We start from the raw sequence: 21,347 nt of genomic DNA on the forward strand, positions 1-21,347 counted from the left end.
AGCTTGCAGCAGTGCTTGTGTAGCCATGATCTATGTAATTTCAAGGGGGAGAGAAAAGTTGTCTCAGCCCCACAAAATGATGAGTTTCCAGCTGAGTCATCTCCCTGCGCTGTTCACTGTGTCTTTACCAAGGAGGAGGGAACAGATGGCAGTGACACCATTGGAGGCTGTGCGGCAGCCAGCCGTTCTGTTACACATTCTGTCATGCAAAGGAAGTGTGAGGGAACTCGAGGCAGTTTGTCCTCATAACTACATCAAAGCGTGTAGAGGAGATTTATTGAACGTTAACCCTGCTGCACAGAAGCACTCTCTCACTCCCACTGGACTGAGAATAAATTTGGATTCCCTGCTCCCCAGGACTAACCTAATGCCTCACTGTATGCAGATCTGCACAGCAGGGAAAGCTGTACAGACCTTACTGCAAACACTCAGGTAATAAACATTAAAAACCCTGCAAAAATTAAACAAGCAGTTTAAGACTTAAATTATATTTCTCTTACAAAATTCATTATCTGATTTCCAAATATATACCCAATTCCAAATTTTATAAGCAAGCACAGTTTATATCAAGCCTCTCATCCTCCACTCCAAAATCCAGTAACTGTTTGAAAGTGAAGACAAATGTCCTTTAGGTGGTAAGTTTATAAGGGATCACAAAGCAATCTATTACTACTGTAATTGAACTGCCTAGAGAAAATTCTTGAAGAATCAAAGATGTCATTAACTAGGCTGGATGTTCTTTGTGCGACAGCAATGGTTACTAGAACTCTATATTTATATCCTCAGCAAATTTGTATAACACCTGGTGCCCAGGGAGGGAGCTGATGTTCATCTCTCCCTGCAGGGCTTCACAATCACATATCTTTGATTTTATTATCATTCGAGTCTGTATATTTGTTCCTGGTATACTGATTTCCAGAAAAATTCTGTTTATAATTTTTATTTCTGAGTGGAAAGATTGTTTTGCCCCTGGAAACCAACCACTGCCAGCTTTTCTGGGGCTCTTCAGATCAATTTTCATTTATTACATGTACACTGATACACGCAGTTTTATAACTCTAGGTTGAGGTTTGCAAAAGAAAACACGAAGAGTGTGCTGCTTCACTCTCTAACTAGAAAGACTTTGAAGTACCATAGCAAGTAAAATTCAGTTTTCATATAACGCTGTCTGGGCTACACCGTAAAAACCACTAGATGGCACTAGATGAAGGGCACTGGGAGAAATTTCAATTAAGTATCCACAGTCAAGAGTAGTAATTGCAGAGTTCATTAATGCAAAAGGAATTGTGTGTTTTGCAGCCAAGCTTCATCCCACTAATACGACGTATCATCCCTTTCCTAAGGGGAACACAACCGCTGGACACCCTCAGCCAAAAGGGTAAAGAGAAGCAACGTGATTTCTTGACTTTCAGAGTGCCATTTCAATCTCATTTTTCTAGTTTTGGTTCTACCTTTGCCTCTAGTAGGACACGCGTGCACTTGCAGTGCCGAAGGGCATCCAGCCTTGCACAGCACCACAGGCAGCAAGCCGCTTCACTGTCCAGTGTTGTCGTAGGGGAACAGGGAAAAGCATGCAGCAGGGAGGACTTTCTGTGCCCTAAACTTTTATTTCTCGCGTAAGTAAAGCGGCATGGTCCCCATGCAAAACCGATCAAGGTTCTTGCCCCCATGCAGAGCCCCTGTGGTGAAATAGCGCTGGAGTCTGAGGGTGAAGGGAAAGGAAAAAAAAACAGAAGAGAAAAAGGGGCAGGGCCGTTGTGGTGACCTCGCCCGTCCCACGACGGAGACCAGGATCCGCAGCCCTCAGGGCAGCCCAGAGGCGGGCACCGAGGCGGGCATCGAGCCCCGCCCTCTTCCCCGGCCCCGCCCCGCCCCCTGCCTGCGCCCCGCCCCCTGCCTGCGCCCCCCTCGTGTCCGCCCTCCCAGGAAAGGCTTTCTGTCCCCCGCTTCCTATTGGCTCCGCCGCTCTCCGCATGACCCAATACCGCTCGTCTCATTGGCCACAGCTCGGAGTAAAGAGGCGGGGCGAGCGGAAGGTACGGCAGCGCGCGGGGAATTTCCGGTGTAGCGCGCTCACTGGGGCCTGGGGCGGTTCGGCGGCCGCGGCGGGAGCCGTGGGGCTGTCCGCGCGCTCCGCCGCCGAGAGGGCCGCGGCGGGAGCTGTGGGGCTGTCCTTGCGCGGGCGTGCCTCAGACGGCGGTGGTAGGAGCGGCGGTGCCCTAGGCTCAGTGAACGCGGCAGGATGAGCAGCGAGGATGGAAACGAGGAGTTCTACCGGCAGCTGCAGCTCCAGCAGCAGTACGAGGCCAAGCCCGCTGAGGGCGAGGGCGAGTCCGACCCCTTTACCTACGTGGACCCGGCGGACGGGGCTGCCTACGAGTGGGACCTGGAGAAGAAAGCCTGGTTCCCCAAGGTAGGTACGGGGACGGCCCTGGTAAGGGGAAGAAGAAGGAGCAGTTGATGCCGGATCTCGTCGGTGCGCAGGTGTCCGCACTCAGCCACATCGTGTGTGCTGCGAATATCAGCAGCATCGAACCGCACCTTTTTAAACCACGGTCTCGTCTCTGTCCTTGACCGGCTGCGCTGTCGTGAGGAGCTGCGCATTGGCTATTCGCCTGGGCGGAGAATCTGTAGAGCTGCTCGGGCCTGGGATGAAGTCACGGTTGTGTTTGTGGTTGTTGATCGGAGCTGCCTGGGATGTGCTTAGGTCTCTGTCACAGTAGTTGTGGTGATCTCTTTGTGGGCTGTGTAGAAATGAATTAGTATGTTATGAAATCTAGATGAAAATAGAGTAGTATTATGCCTCCTTTATTGCTGTCTGAAAATTATGTCAAATAAAAGATGTGTTGTTCCGTCTCGTTCAGTCTTAAAAGTGCATTTGAACAATAAGTGTGTTTGTCTTAGTGGCATGCCACAGCATGGAAATATGTTACAGTTTTTTTTAACAAACTTTTTAAAAGTTTATTGAATGTTTTAACTATAAAATATGATCTTGCTATAATAACATGGCCCTCAAGGGGCGAACGAACATAAATTTAATACATTGAGCCAATCTACTGATTTGCTAGTGAATAGTAGTTTTCTTTTTGTATAGCAATGAATGAGAGCAATTCCTTAATTTAATATTAAGACATTTTATGGCATCTACTTGGTGGATGTAATGTGCCAGTTCTAGTTTGTGACTGAATTAATTGCAATCCAAACAATCTGAGAGTGAAGCCTGTAGTGGTGAGTTTGAATGCGTGTAAACCTAGGAAGGTGTCTGTGGAACAGATGGCTTATGGAGGGGTAAAAACATGAAAAATCCTGACTCGGAAAGCGGAGCAGTGGAGAAATGAGCATTCCTGGCTCCCTGTGGGTTGCTATATCCAGTAAGTATAGTAATTTGTAAAAGGATTCTTATTGTTTTGCTCCCATTTCTTCCTCTTCTTCTGAAGAAGGGGAAATGTGTCTCTTGTCAGTAGCATTTGTCTTTCCTAAGTGCTTATCTGTTCCATCTTGGAGAGGAGATAGCATTAAGGCTTGGACAGGTTAAATAGGAGCAGAAAAGTTAATTAGTGAATATGATGTATAATAGAAGTTGGTGACCTAACCATGAGCCACAGTGCTGCACAAAGATTCTTTACCTAGCTGGATGCCATAGAATTTTTCTGCTGATTAATAACAGAATTTTTATGCAGATAAACTGAGGAGGCTGTTGTAATGAGAAGCTGTACTTATTTCTCCTTGGGCAGTAATGAATTTTTTAATCTCTGTTTCTTGGCAAAAGATGAAAATATTTGGACTAGTCTAAGTATTTGTTACCTATTGACTGGGATTGCACTGCTCCTCTGCTGAACTTCCACTAGAGTGTATTTCAAAGCAGGGCAAAAAGTGAATTATATTATCTCCCAGCATTCCCCATAAAAATTTGGAGACAATGGAATATTTAATAGAAGCAATTGCAATGTCATTAATTATTTAATTATTTTTGTTTCAATGGTACTGTATTGATGAATACGAAGTTTTTTAGTGTTTGACACACATAGCACAAAATAACATGGAATTCAGCTGCTGCTTGCATCGCTTGCTGTGAAAATACAGATGTTGTCTGTCATCTGCAAGCACAGGGTATCTGTCCTTCATTTGGTTATTCTGTGCCTTTCCGTTTCAGTGGCACCAGCAGTTAATTACATGCTCACATGTCCTGTAGTATTGTGTTTCATTTTCTATAAGCTTAATTGCCCCAAACTGTGTGACTGTGTGGGTGTGTATGTAGAACTGATCTCTGATGTTCTCCACCAGAACTGGATTGAAGTCCCCAGTAAGTAGTTCTGTGACTACCTGTTTCTAGTGTCATCAGGTATGACAGAAGTTCCAATAAAAGCCTTTATATGTGTATAAACTCCTCTGTGCTTGTAAAAAAGACATTTTAAGGTGAAGTAGTGGTAATGGTTATGGGGTAGGATGATAGCATTTTATGCAAAAAACATCTTTGTTACAGAGTGGCAAAATTTGCTAGACTGTGGTAGATAACTTGCTAAGAATAAATGGAGGTTTATACACAGTGCAGTTACCCTGGAAGCTCAAAAATAATGCTTTTGCAGGTTTAATCACTAATTTACCACTAGGTTTTTCCGATGAAAATTAATAATGCTGTTCATCAACAAGCACAGATGCTTCTTAATTCTCTGGATCTCATCAACTGTGGCACTAAGGGTTTGCTAAGATGGCTAATGTCAAAGATAATGAACCTGATTAGAGCAGAGTTTTCTTTTTTCTTCCACTAAATGTGGTTGTACTTTGTCTTGTTGCTGTGTTACATCATACCTGTAACAGCAGCCATTTACTTTCTTCATTGAGGTGTGTGGCAAATCTTGTTTAGCCTGAGAGCTATTTTGTGCTAACCTTTAAAGTTATGGGACTCTAACGCATCTTGCATTATTCCTGACAAGTCTCTTACTGTCAATTTTGCATTTCTCATTTGTCATAATGAAATTTTAGAGTTGAAACATCAAGCTTCAAATCGTTATGGAAGATAAAAGATTACATTTTCATCACTGACATTTGAAATTGCTCTCTTACAGTAGCTTAATGGTATGAAGTTTTGTTCCCTTTTGAAAACAAATGAAGCAAGTGCAGTAAAGGTCAGAATCAGATAAGATTTTTCAAAGGTTAAGGCGCAGTTTTGAGAAAAAATATTTCAGAGTGTGCAACTTCTGAAATTACTTCATAATGCAGGGATGCTAACAAAAGCAGCTGTGATGTTTCTCTTTGCCTGTGATTGCTAGTGGCTGGAAGTACTGTGTGCAGTTTGAGGGTTTTTTTCTTTCATTTTGATCTCTAAAGCATAGGCATTGGCCAATCTTATATTTTTTCCAAATATAGTCTCTCTGTATCTATTTGTAGGATATAAGTAAAGCCTATTCCCTTAGAAGCAATGTGTTAAAATACATCTCCGATTAAGTGCAGTATTTACTGCCTGTCAGCACAAATATATGTCATCCCTGGAAATGATTCCATGAAAAGGCAGATGCCTGCAAATGTCAGTCATTCTTTATCTGTGGATAAGTTGTTGGCTTACCATCAGTATCACTTTAACACTTCACCACAGCCAGGAGCACTTGGTTTCTGTCCTTCAGGCAGATCCAACTCACACAGAAAGCTTTGTTTGAAAAATGGCAGAACTTGTGAAACCTTTGTGTAAAAACTACATATGCATATGTGTGGAATTTGTGTTATGGTCTAGTTCAGGTAATGCCTGAACTGATTGTTCTTGTTGTGTGTATGGCTTTGCAAAGATCATTTAAAAAGCTTTAAAATATTGTTATTTTCTATGTTGCCATATCAGAAAATGACTGTCACCTAACTAACTTTGAAATACAAACCTGTATTTATACTTTTTTTGAAATTTTATATTAATTTTCTTAATTTCTTTTCAGATAACAGAAGATTTCCTGGCAACTTATCATGCCAACTATGGGTTCCATCCAGATGAGACAGATACTTCATCTGCTTCTGGTACAGCCACTGAAAGTAAGCAACCAGTAAGTTCTAAGAAATCAGGAACACAACCATCAGCAAATGAGACGGGACAAAAACAAACAGATCCAAAACAAAAATTGGAAAAAAGGAAGCTAGAGCCAGGTAAGTGGCAAAACGCTTTCCTCTGCGTAGGCTGTGACCTGTATTGTACTGAAGGAAAAATGGTAGTTGATGTTATCTGGTACAGCAAAAATAATGTTATGCTGGTAATTTGCAGAATAGTTCTAAAATTGTGTGGTGCTTCATAGGTATCCTCCTGAATCTGTATACAAAAGGAAAGAAAGCAAGGCGTGTTCAGAGCTTCTCTGTGAGCAAGCAAAAATTGTTTTAAATCTGATGGAATATAAATGTTTCTGCTCCCATGTTTAATGTATTACCATAACTGAAGTAAACCTCTTATATTTAGGGTGGTTTCATGTTGAAGAAGACAGGAACACAAATGTTTATGTGACAGGTAAGTAATAGTGTTTATTTATCTACTTTGAGCTAAAGATGGTGAAAGAGACTCATATGTCTCTAATATTATCTACTCAATCTGTCACTTGCAAGCTGCTTAGTGTTATATTCCTGACTGAGTAATGTCTTTGACCTTTAAATTGCAGATGTGGGAAAGAAGTAGAATGGATGCATTCCATGCTTTTATCTGTTAAATGGGGTATTCTGTGAGCTGTGTCAGCCAAGTCACTAATTTATTCTTTTATAAGAGCAACAGTTTCTGCAGGCTTTTAAGGGATAGGATAATGACAAGTTTATGATGAGACAGTGGATCAATGTGTCACTTAATCTATAGTTTTCATTTGCTCAAATAATTATTAGGTAAGGAGGAGGAAACAGTAAAAAAAAGTTGGGAACAGGGTGAGAACGTAATGTGAAAGTTCGAATGAAATTATCTGTACATTTATTTATTATTGTGTTTTTCTACTTCTTTTGGATGGTGTGGTGCTATCTTTAGATGCATATACTTAGATACACTAGGTGGTTGTGAGCAGTCGCAGGAGTGCACATACTTGCATTTTCACAGTGATTTTCAAAAATCTTCATGTAGGCCAAACTAGCATCAAACATACACATGATTTTCTCACCCATTTTGGTTTTTTCTTATCCTCGATTCACAGTTCAATTCTTAAAATCTATACATTATCGGTTACTCTTTTTGTTGAATTTGTGAGTGGAGAAAACAGTTGTCTGTTTATAGGTTGTGTTCTTATGGGGTTTTTTGTCTCTGATACCTAGAAGTGCAAGTGGAACTTGAAACTTGGGCAGGAGAGTTATGTTTGTAGAGGCCTTTGTGTCCACTGCGCTGTTGATGATGTGTGACAATAAATCTCTAGGTGCACATATTAGGGAGCACAGATTTTCCTGTGTGTTACACGTATTAAAAAGTAAAAGGATTTTCAAAATACTGGTATGAAGTAATGTTTAGAAGGTAATGCCTAAGTACAGTGGTTTCTTGCAGTGTATATAAATTGTTGTTAGTTTTGATAACTTTAGTTTAAATAAATGCTACGGGAAGATTTGTTCTAATGATGCTTTTTAAAAAATAGACTGTATTTAAGCCTTCTGTTTGAATTTATTTTGCAGGTTTACCTCCAGACATTACGAAAGATGAATTTGTACAAGTCATGTCAAAATGTGGTATCATCATGCGAGATCCTCAGACAGAAGAACACAAGATCAAACTGTATAAAGATAAGGAAGGAAATCTTAAAGGAGATGGCCTCTGTTGTTATCTGAAGGTCAGTGGTGCACTGAAATGCAGTTTTCCATCCCACTGAAGACACATATGGCCATTGTTTCAGAATCACGTTCAAAAGATTCTTGAAAATCTAAAGCACAATTTGGAATGTCGGTGTCAATTTTAAAGATTTACACAGAAATGCCCACTTAGCTCGTTTGTTTCCTCTTATCCAACCTTGTCCTGGAAATGGCCATAGTATCTGCTGAACATGTCTGTACATGCTCTTGTCGTGGGTGCCAGAGATGATGGGCTGAAATGGGAGGATTCTCACCTTTTGCTTTGAAAATATGCCACTGCGTAACCAAAAAGAGAGAAATAATGAGCCAGGAAGAAACATACTATATTCCTGTATTTACAGCTTTTAAGTGAGATCTGGTTTGGTTCAGAACTGTGTTTTCATTCTTTATTAAGCCATAAAAGTTTTGGCTGCAGTACTATTTCCTTGTTTGTTGCACTTGTGAATAATTTGGAAAGTTGGTGATTGCAAGTGCTGCTGGCTTTAGTTCTGCAAGAAGCACCAGGCAGTACTAAATCAAATGGCCTGTAGTCTGTGATATTTTTGTAATTGTAGTAGTTAGGACGGTGGAGTGTGCAAGCACAAACAGTCTTCACTCTGAAGGACTTTTAAGAAAAACATGAAAAATTAAGAATCTCAGCATCTGCTGTTGTTGGAATAGTGATACAAGTTTTATAGGCAATCACTCTGAAACCTTTTTATTTTTGCTTTTAAGTTCATCAGCTTGCTTAGATATTGCATATTAGCATCTGTGACATTTTAATGAAATATATGCAGCTGCTTTTGGAAGTATTAATCAATTACAACAGGAGTGAAGAAATACTGGGTTTTCATCGAGAAAACAGTGCCATCTGTGTGTCAGAAGACAACATTATGGTTTTCAGAAACAGGGACTTGATTCTTAGCACAGTATACTTAATGGCATGTTATTGGAATACAATTTGATTTTACCATGTGCTTTAAAGTTTGTGCTGTGTTTTATATTCAAATAGAGAGAATCAGTTCAACTCGCTTTGAGGCTTCTGGATGAAGCAGAAATTCGAGGCTATAAATTGCATGTAGAAGTTGCGAAGTTCCAACTGAAGGGGGAGTATGATGCAAGCAAAAAGAAGAAGAAATGTAAAGACTACAAGAAGAAATTGTCACAACAGCAGAAGTTTGTATTTTTTATTTCAGTAAAGTATTGCTTGAATTCTAAGCACTGTTAGTAAAGTGGTGCTTTTTATCAAATACAGTACTAAGTTTTGCAAAGGTCTTATCTGACAGTGCAATAGCTTAACTACTGCATGATTGAAGGGGGCTAACTCCTAACTTATGTGTTTATATGATTAACTTCTTTGTGATTCACACATTAAATCAATACACAGGGAGCAATGGTGCCTTCAGATGTAGAAGAAAATATTACAGCTCTGGGGAAATAAAAGATTCTCTTCTTTGGTGGATGAGGGTGTGCAAGTCCTGTCACAATATCTGGTCTTACTGTTGGAAGGTCATAACACTCTGGCTGCTCACATATATTTAGTGCCATTTTGCAGTAGTTGCGAAGGGCAAGAAGTGCTTGCTGTCAGGGGAAAATATTAAATTATGTCTATAGATTCTCCCAGACATCTCTCTCTGATATAAAATATAGTGGGCTTTGAGTTGTACCTTGATTCATTTTGTCTCTTAAAAATTGTTCTTCTGCCTTTTGGAACCAAGAAGATGCAGATAAAAGAAGAAAAAAGTTTGAGTATTTTTGATATTTCAGTGAAAGGAACAATCACTAAGGATTGTAAATAGCAATGCAGAAATGTTTTCCCATAGTTTAGGGGATCAAGGCTACTTGATATCTTATCAATTAAAGCTGGAAATATGTCTGCTCCAAAAATACACTGACGGTTCTTGCTGTAAGAAGTCTCCAGTGTGTAGGCGGGTGTATGAAAATTATGAAATTGCATTTGACAGCAATCTGTGTGAATAAAAGGACTGTGTTCCTTTTGAGTTGAAGAGCATAGTTTACTGGTATAACTATTCTTATTGGAAATCCAAATTTTCTTCAGCTAATGTAGCAGGTATAAGAAGAAACTTAAGATTTCCCCACCCCAGTGTATGATCTTGAGATTTAAAAGTGTGAGTAAACATGTGGGGGCTTTTGTAATAGGATATGAAGTAGGCATTTCTATGAGAAGTAAGATTTGCTGTGAGAAGGAAAAGTCCTAAAATAGATGCACTGGATTATGTGACTGGTTTGTGTTAGTGGCTCTACACTGGGGAACAAAATACGTTTTGTAGTAATACCTGTGTAAGAGTCAATGTGTCCTTGCATGTTCTTTTAAATAAAAGCAGTTCAATTTTACCTAGGGGAATAGTGGATCTCCTTTATTCCAGAATAAGTTAGCAAAAACTGGTAAAATACTGGCACTTTAATTGCGCTTGAAAACAGCTGGTTCCTGGATGTGAGTTGATATTAGGAAGGAATTAATATTTCATAAATACTTTGTCAGTGTTTTAAAAAATAATTCACTTTGAAAAATTATTTATATTCTTTCTGTGAGCCTTTAAGTACCTTAAAACCTCAAATGTGTTGTAGCAGTCATAAACCTGGTAATTACTGTGTTTTTTAGAAGAATAATGTAACTCTTTGTGTCAAAATATATGTTAATGTATTGCAAGAAATGCAGAATTAATGATTTTTTTTTCAACAAATACTTGTAGAAACTGAAGAGAGCCGCAACAATATCTTCTTACTGTTGCTTCATTTCATTAGACAGCTGGATTGGAGGCCAGAGAAGAAAGATGGGGCAACTCGAATGCGGCATGAGCGCATCATTATTATCAGGAATATGTTTCACCCCAAGGACTTTGAGGTAGGAAGGTGCAGTCTGCTTCTGTAGATTGTGTTGTTAGAAGTTAACACATCCCAGCTTTCTGCCATACAAATTGTAGCAAAATGCTAAGCAGATGAAAACAAAATTAAACTTGCTGTTTGGGAAGGGTGTTCTCCTATGCCAAACAATCTGCTTTAAATTCATTCATCTCTCTCCAAAAGCAAGGAGAAAATGTTGATAAGAACGTATTTTTCAAGTCAGGGTTTTTCACTGTATATATCTGACAATACTCTTTTCTGGGATGGAAAGAGGAGTAAATAACAGGAGTAGTTAGAATGGAGAAATGAGCACAAAATAGCTTTATTAACAAGTAGTTAAAATAATTGTCTGCCAACTCCCAGGTGCTTTGAAAACTCAACGTAACAGAACTTGATTTATAGACTTTTAACAGATTGACTGATGTGTACCACTGGTGATGAAGCTAAAATAGAGCTGAGAGAAGTGTGTGCTTGTGTTTAATTAAAGCTGTGTAATTGCTTTGTAGGAGGACCCTCTAGTGCTAAATGAGATAAGAGAAGATCTGCGGACAGAGTGTGAAAAGTTTGGTCAAGTAAAGAAAGTTCTCATATTTGATGTAGGTATTTTTATATGTTGTGTTGGCAGAATTGATGTAATGTGTAAAGGTGCAAAACAAGCTGCTCTGAATATGAGTGGAGCATTCATTTGGGTGTGTTTACTACATGGAAACTTGACTTAATTTTTCAGTACTTTAAAACTTTCTGAACTTAATGTCTAAGCACCGGTATACTTCAGCCTGTGTAAAGGCAGCTAATTCTTCCCAGGAGCTTGGATATATGTTACAAGTTTGAAAGTGTATGGATACATTATTTGTAGCTAAACTAACTGAAATGTTTTTTGTTTTCTGTGTTCAAAAACTGTGTTCTGGGTGCCAGTAGAACAACATATGGAAACTTGAAAACTGAACTTTTCAAACATGATTATGTATGCTCAGAATGGAGCTATATCCTGATAGATTTTATACGACAATATAAAGGGTATTGGAATGGATGCATTAGTTAGAATGTTATTAAATGCAAGTTGCCTGTCCTTACAGAGGCATCCTGATGGCGTCGCTTCTGTGTCATTTAAAGAAGCAACAGAAGCTGATCTGTGCAAGCTGACTCTAAATGGAAGGTGGTTTGGTGGCCGTCAGCTCAGTGCTGAAACATGGGATGGTGTAACGGATTATCAGGTAGTGTTTTGTGGTTCTATTTTATCCAATATGTCTTCCAAACAGTACATCTCCTTGATTTCTAGGAGTCCTTGGCATTCCGTCCCTTACCCATGCCTGTGTTATCTTCTCTTCAAAATTTGTAGAATGTCTCTAAAAATCATTCTCAATTATTCAACTTAGAAAAAAAATTAGAGGCCCTGTTTGAGTACTGAAAGTGTCAACTTGGAGGATTAGCTGCCGGATATACGGATCATTAGTTCACAGTCAGCATTGAGATTTCTGTAATATTAATATTTGTTTAATTTAATCTGTGTAAATACTCATTTTGACAAGTATGACTTTAATGACGTGTATAAACACTTCTTTAACAGGTGGAGGAGACTGCAAGAGAAAGGGAAGAAAGGCTCAAGGTGTGGGAGTCATTTTTAGGGGATCCTGATGCAAAGGAGCAGCAAACTACATCTGATTCGGATTCTGCATCAAGTAGTGTTAAATTGCCCGAAGGGAAGCAGCCTCCAGAGGTTAATGACACACCTAAGGAAGATGCAAATGATGAAATTCATAAGAGAGAGAATAATGGTGAGGGTATTGATGAAAATGGAGCTCCATCCACAGACAGCAGCCTTGCAGGCAGTGATGATGAAACTGATACATAACCTCTTTAATGCTTTATGAAAGCATGATTTTTAGGGTGATGTTTGAGTGCATCCCTTTCTTCAGAGTGACTGCAGGCAATATTCATACAAATGTAGGTGTATTAGAATGTCATCAACTGTGTGGTTTGAAGTTTTCATTAAAAGCAGTATTTAATGGGGTTCTGAAAGTTTGTATTAATTGGCTGTTCAGGTGAAGTAACTCAAGTTTTCAAGAACACAGTAAAATTCATCAGGCTTCTTTTGTTCTAACTATGCTTGTCAGTGTTTCATGATGTGAGCGTGAAGTATGTTCCAACCCTTAAGTTTATGTAACTATATGTAACTTATGTAATGCAAAGCTTTTATAAGATTTGTGGATTGTACTGTTAATTTTCCTGGTAAGTTCCCTCAGAACTCGGTATTTCAGTAATTTGTGTCCTGGTATGTTGGATCATTTTATGGAACATGTGCTGTGATCCAGATAGGGTGAATGCATTGGATGTGTTCCTATATATTAGGTGGCTGATGAGTAGTATCAGCTCATAAGCTTAAAGTGGCAGTCAGTGTTGCTGTAGCAACCCTAAGGCAAACTGAGTGAAGAGAGGTTATTAAATCACAGCATTCAGCAAATGGAGTTTTCCTTCCCCTTCTATTGATGTTAGATAGAGGCTGGAATTATCTCAAGGAGACTAGAAGTGCATGAACACACGTATTCTAGGCCACAATACCATTGGTTTTAGACTCTCATGGTCTGTATGCAGTAGGTATCAAAATAGGCTTTTGAATTTTTGGTGGCTTTATTAATTCTTGCTTTTATAAGGGTTTTTTGTTAACTTTGTTAGCATGATGAGTGTGAGTTCTCAACATTTTTGTTTAGCTCTGTGTGCTCTTCACAGTGAGGAGGATCTTCCATATTTCATAAAAATCCTTTGGCATTTGGCAGCTCAAACTGCAGTTTGTTGTGCAAAAGTTTAGTACTTTAAAATATGCTTTCAAATAATGCTCTTATATGGAAAAAGCAAATGCTAGCCTCTTCAAAATAATTCCAAAAGCAAGGACTTAGAAGATATTCTAACTTATGATATCTTAATAAGCGGCAGGCTTTCAAAAATACCTGGGGGGAACTGTTTTGCGCATAGTCATTCTTAATTTAGAATTCCACTGTGCTGATAAGTGAGGATAGAAGAACATGGATTTAGGCATTAAACAATTAAAAATTCATAGCATGCTGTTTATATGGATGGTTACCATTACATATTTGCAAGGAGGTCCTTTTAATTTTTTTAATTCCTATTGGATTGCAAGAAACTATAGATGCTGTGTTTCCATCATGAGGTAATCAGAAAACTCTAAAAATGTTATTTTCAAACCCTGTGCTCTGAGATTGCCATACAGATTTTTTTCCTGAATTCTATATGGTTGTCTAAGTTTATTTTGGTGGGGTTTTTTTTCTTAATATATAATCGATATGTGTGGGTGGCTATGCCAGCAAGAGCATGTAAGTTAACACTTGCCATTGTGGTTATAAATTACTTCTTTTGTGACAAAAATAGCCGTCATAATTGAATTCAGGGGTTAAAAGTCTGGAGGCTCATAATACCCTGATATGTCAAATTTCCCATTTTAAGTTGCATTATAAAGAAGAGATGTAGCTCTTGCCAGCTAAAAAAAGTCAATTTTCTCATCTTTCCAAGTGTGTGGATTGTGTGTTTCAGTAAAGCAGGTGTTTGAAGAATTCAGGGAATCTGGAACACTGCCTGGTTAGTAGCTGCATGTAGTGGTGTATTCAGACACATTTCTGAGTTGTATTGGTTCTGTCTTAGTTATTTTTATTGGTAAGAAGCAGCACAGACTTTTGAGAGCTGGATGCGTTTGCATATGAAGAGTGTAGTGTGGTGAGTATTGCTTTCAGTGCTTCTTTCTTTCTTCCAGCTTCTAGACTCTAGGCTGTAGGCCTCTTACTCTTGTGTTTTGTTTTTTTGTTGGTTTGTTTTTTAAGGGAGCCCAGTTGTGTAACACTACACAGTTAAATCACCTGTTTTACAGAGGAATTACAACTGATATAGGGAAACTTGTGGAAATATGTGTAAAACTTGTAAAGTTCTATGAAGTCTTATCATGGTATCAGATATGGAGAACAAGGTTAGTGTTTGAAATAAGACTTTGAAAAATAAGGAATTGATGTATGTGCAGTAAACTTTCCTCTCTCCAATTGATGTGCAAATTTGACTGGCTTGGTGCAGAAGTTAAATGTGCTCTTAGTCCTTTCACTTTCTTTAGAAAGTAGAGTACCAAAAAAGACTGAGACCAAATGCTTGACTGGCTTTCCTATTAACTAGGATTCTTAAGTAATAAAAGCTCTTTCCGTGCAAACGTGTTGTTCTCAAGTGTGGAATTTTACTGAAACTTGTGTTTTCCTTTTGTCTACCTCCATTTTCCCCAGTAGAATGTAAAAATATATTTTTATATATTACTCATTGAGTTATTGAGGCATTTAGTAGTCCAAGGAGAGGTTAATGCAGCTGTGACTCTTTTCAGCAGATTTTCATTAAAACCAAATTCTTTAGATATTTTCCTTTTTGAGATTATTTATGAAGTTATTTTGAATTTATGAAATTTGTATAAATCTGAACAGAAATCAAGAATTTTCACAGAAGTTAAAATTGGTATTTTGAAGTATGATTATTAAATTCTTATAGAGCAGTAATGTTTAATGAGACATTTTAACAAATCTGAACAAGCAAAGTTGCTTTTTAAACTTACATATTTTTATTAGTGATCAACATCATACATAAACTGGTAAGAAATTAAAACCCTAAAGGAATTATCACTTTATTTTTTTAAATGAAAAGTGTTTTCTAATTTCTTTCCTTGCTCATTAGAAATGAAAAAACAACCTTTTTGCTATGTTTCTAGGGTTTTTTTAAGTCCCATTCCATTGTTCAAGTATACTGCGTGTTCCTCCATCCCTGTGCTTTTGGTGAGAGGTTCATTTTAAGATAATCTATCTCCTTTCCTCTGTATATGATGAAAACAATAACTAGCAGCAGGCTGAAATAATTTGTGGATAATTATTTTTGAGTTTTGAACTAGAGAAATAGTTATTTCTACTAATTTTCAGTGTAATAAAATGGATGTAAAGCCACTTAATTACAATATGACAGGTTATTAACCGATCCTTCTGTGTAATTTGGCAGAATCGCTTTTGGATGGCAGAACCATCCAAAATAATTGCTTAGCTTTGGGATAAATTGGTAGCTTGCTTTAGAATCAAATGCTGTTCAGTGATTTGCTGGGAAGGAGTTTTTATGGAGTTACAGGTATTCACCAGACATGATGTGGCTGGAGGAGCATGGCCACGGTAGACACCTGGAGACAAAAAGCCTCAAAATAAAAGGCTTTTTAGAAGGTTTTCTCTTTTTTTGTGTGTTCTCAAATGTTTATATACTGTTGTGAAGAAAAACATTTTGATGCAAGATGAAACTAATTCTGTCTGTTTCTCCTGCTGGCTTTTTAAAGTTTTTTAAATCGAATTTCAGTCCTTCGTACAGCTTAGGATTTGTATAAGGATTGCAATTCACTTAAAATCTTTAGTATGTTAAATGCAGTGCATTTTAGCTAAAACATGTCCTACACATTATTCAGTTAACCTTAACTGATTAACAGTTAAAAATAATTAGCTTAATTCACTTAAGAAAACTTGAAGGTGTTGGATGCTTCATAGAAACCCAAACTTGTCTTTCATCAGTATTCATACCTAGAATTCTTGAAACTAAACCAAACCAAATTTGAACAAAAAATAAAAATACATTTTTGTAGATTTTAGTTGGATTTTAAATTCCTTTTTTATTTCTGCATTTGAGAAAACACTGCAGTATGGTAAATGAATTCTGTGAGTTGTGTATTTGTGTTGATTTGACTTGTGTGTATTGTAGTGCTCATTATAGGTTCACATCTTACTGTCGGAATACTCTGAAAGTTCTGTAAAATATTTATAGAATTATGAAATCTTTTGCAGCAAACTGGTTTTTTTCTCATTCTGTAATATGAAAAGTATATTGTTAGATTAAACTTTTCAGTAAGTAGACTTGGAATTTTTTTCTGACAGGTGATTTTCTTTAAATAAATTAATAATTTTCATTTATCTTTTAGAAAAGCAAAATTACAAAGCAAAAGCTATTTGAATAATGTCTAGACTTGTGTCAGCATCTGAGAATACCCTTTGTCTTCAATTTGTTTCTTAAAGGGGTTGTGTTTTATACTACCTTTTTAATAAACAAACTCATGAACAGAGCAAGTCTCTGCTGATCAGTTTCAAGGTAATGTTTGTCTTTTTTTCCTCAGTAAAAGATACCGTAGCATTTGGTGCACCAGGGGCTTCAGTTTATAAACCACATGTGTTAACATGCCGGAACTTCCAGCTGCACCCAGTAGACATGTTGCTGGAACTGTAAGTGGGAGCATGGTATTTGTTCCCTATTTTTGGATTTGGTCTCATCCTTCTTCCTGGCTTGGGATGTTGATGGACCTGCATGGAGAGAAAAGGAGCAGGAGGGACCACTGCAGAAACCATAGTTAAAATTGAGATTGTGAAGGTGTTTTTAATAAAGACAAGTAGATTTTTAATTTTTATTCTCAAAAGTTTTTAAAAATTTTCTTTCTTCAAAATGTTGATACTTTTGAGTGCTTCAAAAGCACTGGAAATCAGTCATTCAATTCCTGTACTGAAGAATAGGGATTGAAATCGCATTTTATCCTGTAGTCCTTTCTATGAGCTTTAAACCGATGCCATCTTAACCTGAGTAGAGCTTTAACTGTCAGCATGAGAGGCATATCTCAAATAAGGTCTTGAAAACTTTTAGCAGAGGAAATCTCTGCTGTATGAGACAGAGCAGTGGGGATGTTGAAGACTCTTGCCCTGCTGGTGGACTGGAATCAGTCTGTCTCGCAATGAAAATGTGTTTACGCGAACAATGTGTCAATAAAAGACTAAGCACCATCACGGGAATTCTCCCAGCCTGGTAGTTAAGTTGTTCTGGGAAGGGCAGAGGGCGGATTCCTATGTATTTAGGCAGAGGGAATTGGATTGTGCTCGCCAGCTTTCTGGGTGAATAAACAAACTCCTAAGCTACTTTATAAAAGACATAATGTCACCAGTTTGGTGACTAGTTCCCCAGTGTGTTTTTTCCAGCTGAGACTGGCAAGTTTGACCCTGTTTCAGCTTTTCTGGAATGGCTGTAATTTGCCAATTTTGATAAACTTGCTACAAAAAAAAACCCCAAACTCTTTCCTGCTACAGCCCTTACAGGACAAGATTTTTTTTTTCCCCTGTAGTTATTAAAACAGATCTAGCAAAGAAAGAAAATTGATTATCCAGTTTATCTGGGTTGGAAAAAGGTGTTTTTCCTCATAGGTGTTTGTTGTTACTAATTTAAGAGTGAATATTCTGTAACATAGGAAAAATCCTTTATCATCATGTGCAGTGTTGGTTCACTGACATATCATCTTCTCCAAACTTTTCCAAAGTCCACAGTATCTTCTTTATTGTGTACACATTGTCATAAAAAAAACCCCAAACAAACCTAAACCTATTTACAGTCCTATTTTCCTCATTCCTGAAACCTCCTAACCTGGTTGACTCGTTGGAGTGCATTTCATGCATTCTTAGTAGATAGGCTGAAGGAAACGCCTCGTTCTGCGCAGCTGGAGGCTAGAAAGTGTGGGGAGTTGATGAACGTGGCTACAGTCATTGCAGTGCACACAGAGCTGGCCAGACCCAGGAAGGATCCCGACCTGCTGGACATAGTATGAGTGTCCCACATCTGGAAAATCTGACTGGTGTGACACTGCTGCTGACAGTGAGTTAAGGTAGGAGAATTCGCTGACTTCCTCAAATGTTCCCTTACTTGACTAATAACTTGATGAGAAGGAATTCCTGCTTCTTAAATTGTGGTTTAATGTTTGAGAAGTGAGAGGTTTTTTTGTTTTTCAAACTGGTTTGAGCAACATGAAATCAAGAATGAAGAGTTCCCTGCTGGATGCTCCAGTGCTGGTAAATTGATATGCTGGCAAGTGTGGGGAATGTGAAAAATACTGTAAAGTATTAGGTCTTGTGGTGAGCTGTCAACAGCCACGACCCTTAAGCCTGTGTTGACCATGGGTCCTGTCCACTTGAAGGAGAAATAACTTGGACAAATATTTGCACTATTTTGCCCTTATTAACCCATTCTAAGTGTAGTGAGATATGAGCTGAATCCATTTCATCCTGAGCTCCACTTCTGACAGTGGTTTGTGTTGGACACAAGTTGGAAGGATTTCTGCCTTTTGCAGACCTTGTGCTGGGTAATGGAATAATAGGAAGTTCAGGTAATGAAAACTACAGTGCTGCAAATTCAGGTCCCGTGTCCTGGGACATTATAATCCTTATGCCCATATGATCACTGAGAGGACTGAGATGTAACCTAGATTATACCCAGCCTTCCTCTGCCTAGTTGTTGGAAATCGCAAGAGATTTTTAAGGGAAACACTGCAAAAAAATAGATAAATGACCTTTTCTTCTTTAAAATATATTATCTTTCCAGCATTTTAACTGGTCACAGTCACACAAGCTGCTGCATACAAATAAAGGATGCTAAAGGAGATAAGAATTAATATCAGGAGCTAGTTAAGGATGTTAATAAAGTGGTACAAAGATGTAATGGCTTGTACCGAGTGAAGAACAGGAAAACTGATCCTCTGGGCCAGTGCTAATGCTTCCTAAATTGTATGTTGATGTGTAGTGCTGGCACAGAGTAGGAAAAGCTGCTTTGTTTTGTGCTGTCAAGATGACTTCTTGTCCTTTCTCAGGCCACCTGGTTGCTTATGTCTTTGCTAAGCTTTCACTTCTTGGATTGTAATTTTCGCTGCCAAGTGTTGGCCCCCAGCTGAGCAATCATAAAGTTCCCTAACCCAAATCACAGCATGCTTTCTAAAACTGAGAAAAACCAGCGTCTCTTCCTGTGCCCAAAGAACTTCCAGCTGTGTGGCTGGGTTGTGCTAGTTCCTGCTTCCCCTCATGGACCTTGGAAAGGTGCCTGTAAATTGGGAGGAAGTGTTTGTTTAAGTTTTCTATGTCTGGGAAAGCTGGGTCAGTTTTAAAGTTGTGAAAGATGGTCTTCTGAATCAGAGTGTGACCCTGCAGTCCTGCTCCCACTGCTGTGATTAGGTGAATCTAGGAGAATGGGGCAAAGCAATAGAAATTATAAAATTAGAACTAAGGATCTCCTGAATTTGGCCATGAGTTAGCAGTTGGTGACAGGAGATTAGGGCTGGCTGAGCAAGGGACCATGAGTCAGGGAGAACTGAACAGAACAGAAGGTGGTGGGAGATGGACGTAAACAAGAAAAACGAAATATGGAAGCAAATAATAAACATGGACAAGAAGTTTTTAGGTGAAGGCTTAAACATTAGAATGGGGATAGATTATGGCTTGACAACCTTAATCCTCATGTTTCCTAATACTTTTTGAATACTTGTCTTGCAGCCTGAGCAGTTTTTTTTATGTGCGAGAAAATTCTGAGAAACCATTTGAAGGCAGACTTCACAGGCACTTCAGGGTGTCCTTTGAGACACAGATGAGTGCCGTGTTTATTGGGAAGCTTCTGAGGATTAGGGGATGTATGACTAGGAAAGAAATCAGATTAATGTATTGAACTGGGTTAAGCACTGGTGTGTATTGCAGAGTGAGTTTGATGGAAACACAAATCTAATGATTCATGAGGTTTTTATGTGGTACAGCTGGCTATTGGCCAAAGGTTGCCCCGATCTCTGAAAAATAACAGCCTTCCTTTTGCTACCAAGGTAAATAAATTATACTATGCAGTGTTGTGAGCTGACAATGAGCCTGGAAATTTGAATAGAAACAGCAGGCACTTCACTGCATTTGTAGCCTAAATATGATTTTGATTAGAGCAGGGCTTGTGAGCTCTGGCTGGGAACTTACTCACTTGTAGCCAGAAACTGTACAAATGCATGAAAATGATGCTTCTCCAGGGTAAGTAGGGACATTCCTTGTCCTACTCTTACCATACCTGGCAGCAGAAATTTTTAAAGGGAACAAAAAAGTCTTATAGTCTTCTGCTGACTTCCTGCAAACTGTTTTAGTGCAGCTCCTGCCATATACCTGTAAGTTCTGGTCAACCCACAGTGTGTGTTTTAGCAGTCTTGCTTCAAAATTTTAAGCAGCTGGCAGAACCACCATGTTTCTAGGTAAGTTGTTTCAAACAAAAAAAGGTTATTTCTTTTGTTGTTTTGTGCCGTTTTTTTACTTGAATTTTCCATGGTTTGAATTTCCAATAATTTAATCTGAATGTCTTTTTCCAACAGGTGAAGCAACTAATTATTCTTAGAAGTCTTTTTGTTTAGGAGATCTGTGCTGACAGTGATTAAGGTACTTCAGACTTTACCTTATCTAAAACTATGCTTTTCAGCTCTAATGTAGTATAATGGGTTTTGGGGTTTTTGTTGCTCTTGTTTTGGTTTTTTTTTTTTTCACTCTGTCATTGTTTTTTGAACAATACAAAACCTAAATTGGACAAAGCATTTTGATAAGTTAAGCCTGAACTTTATTCAGGGATAGTGCCACCTCTGAATTATTTTTAAAGTATTTCAGTTCTTGCAGAGGGCACATTCACACAGTACTACATCCTAAGCCTAGAATTAAAAAGTCAGGGTGAGAAATGAAAGCTGGTGGGTAGATGTGCCCATTCTGTCCAAGTATTTAATTTTAGAAGTATCTAATAAGTAAATCAGTAAAGAAGAGGTGCATGGAAAAATAAAAAAAAAACAGAGAATCTATTCCTACTAATAAGTGTTCTTCTGGCCCCTACCATTTTTTGGAGGAAGCTGGGCTCAC

At 38.4% G+C, this 21,347-nt stretch overlaps 1 protein-coding gene across 1 annotated transcript; it reads left to right on the plus strand.

Annotated features, from left to right (window-relative positions):
* Positions 1 to 2,041: 2,041 nt before the first annotated feature.
* On the plus strand, positions 2,042 to 16,747 carry HTATSF1 (HIV-1 Tat specific factor 1). Its single transcript, XM_021542153.3, has 9 exons — positions 2,042 to 2,413; positions 5,922 to 6,126; positions 6,431 to 6,478; positions 7,606 to 7,760; positions 8,771 to 8,934; positions 10,525 to 10,624; positions 11,130 to 11,219; positions 11,700 to 11,837; positions 12,191 to 16,747. Exons 1-9 carry the CDS (start codon positions 2,243 to 2,245, stop codon positions 12,473 to 12,475), a joined length of 1,356 nt encoding a protein of 451 aa, XP_021397828.1. The 5' UTR covers positions 2,042 to 2,242; the 3' UTR covers positions 12,476 to 16,747.
* The last annotated feature ends 4,600 nt before the right edge of the window (positions 16,748 to 21,347 follow it).

Source organism: Lonchura striata, chromosome 14 (assembly GCF_046129695.1).
Source record: "Lonchura striata isolate bLonStr1 chromosome 14, bLonStr1.mat, whole genome shotgun sequence".
Lineage (NCBI taxonomy): Eukaryota > Metazoa > Chordata > Aves > Passeriformes > Estrildidae > Lonchura > Lonchura striata.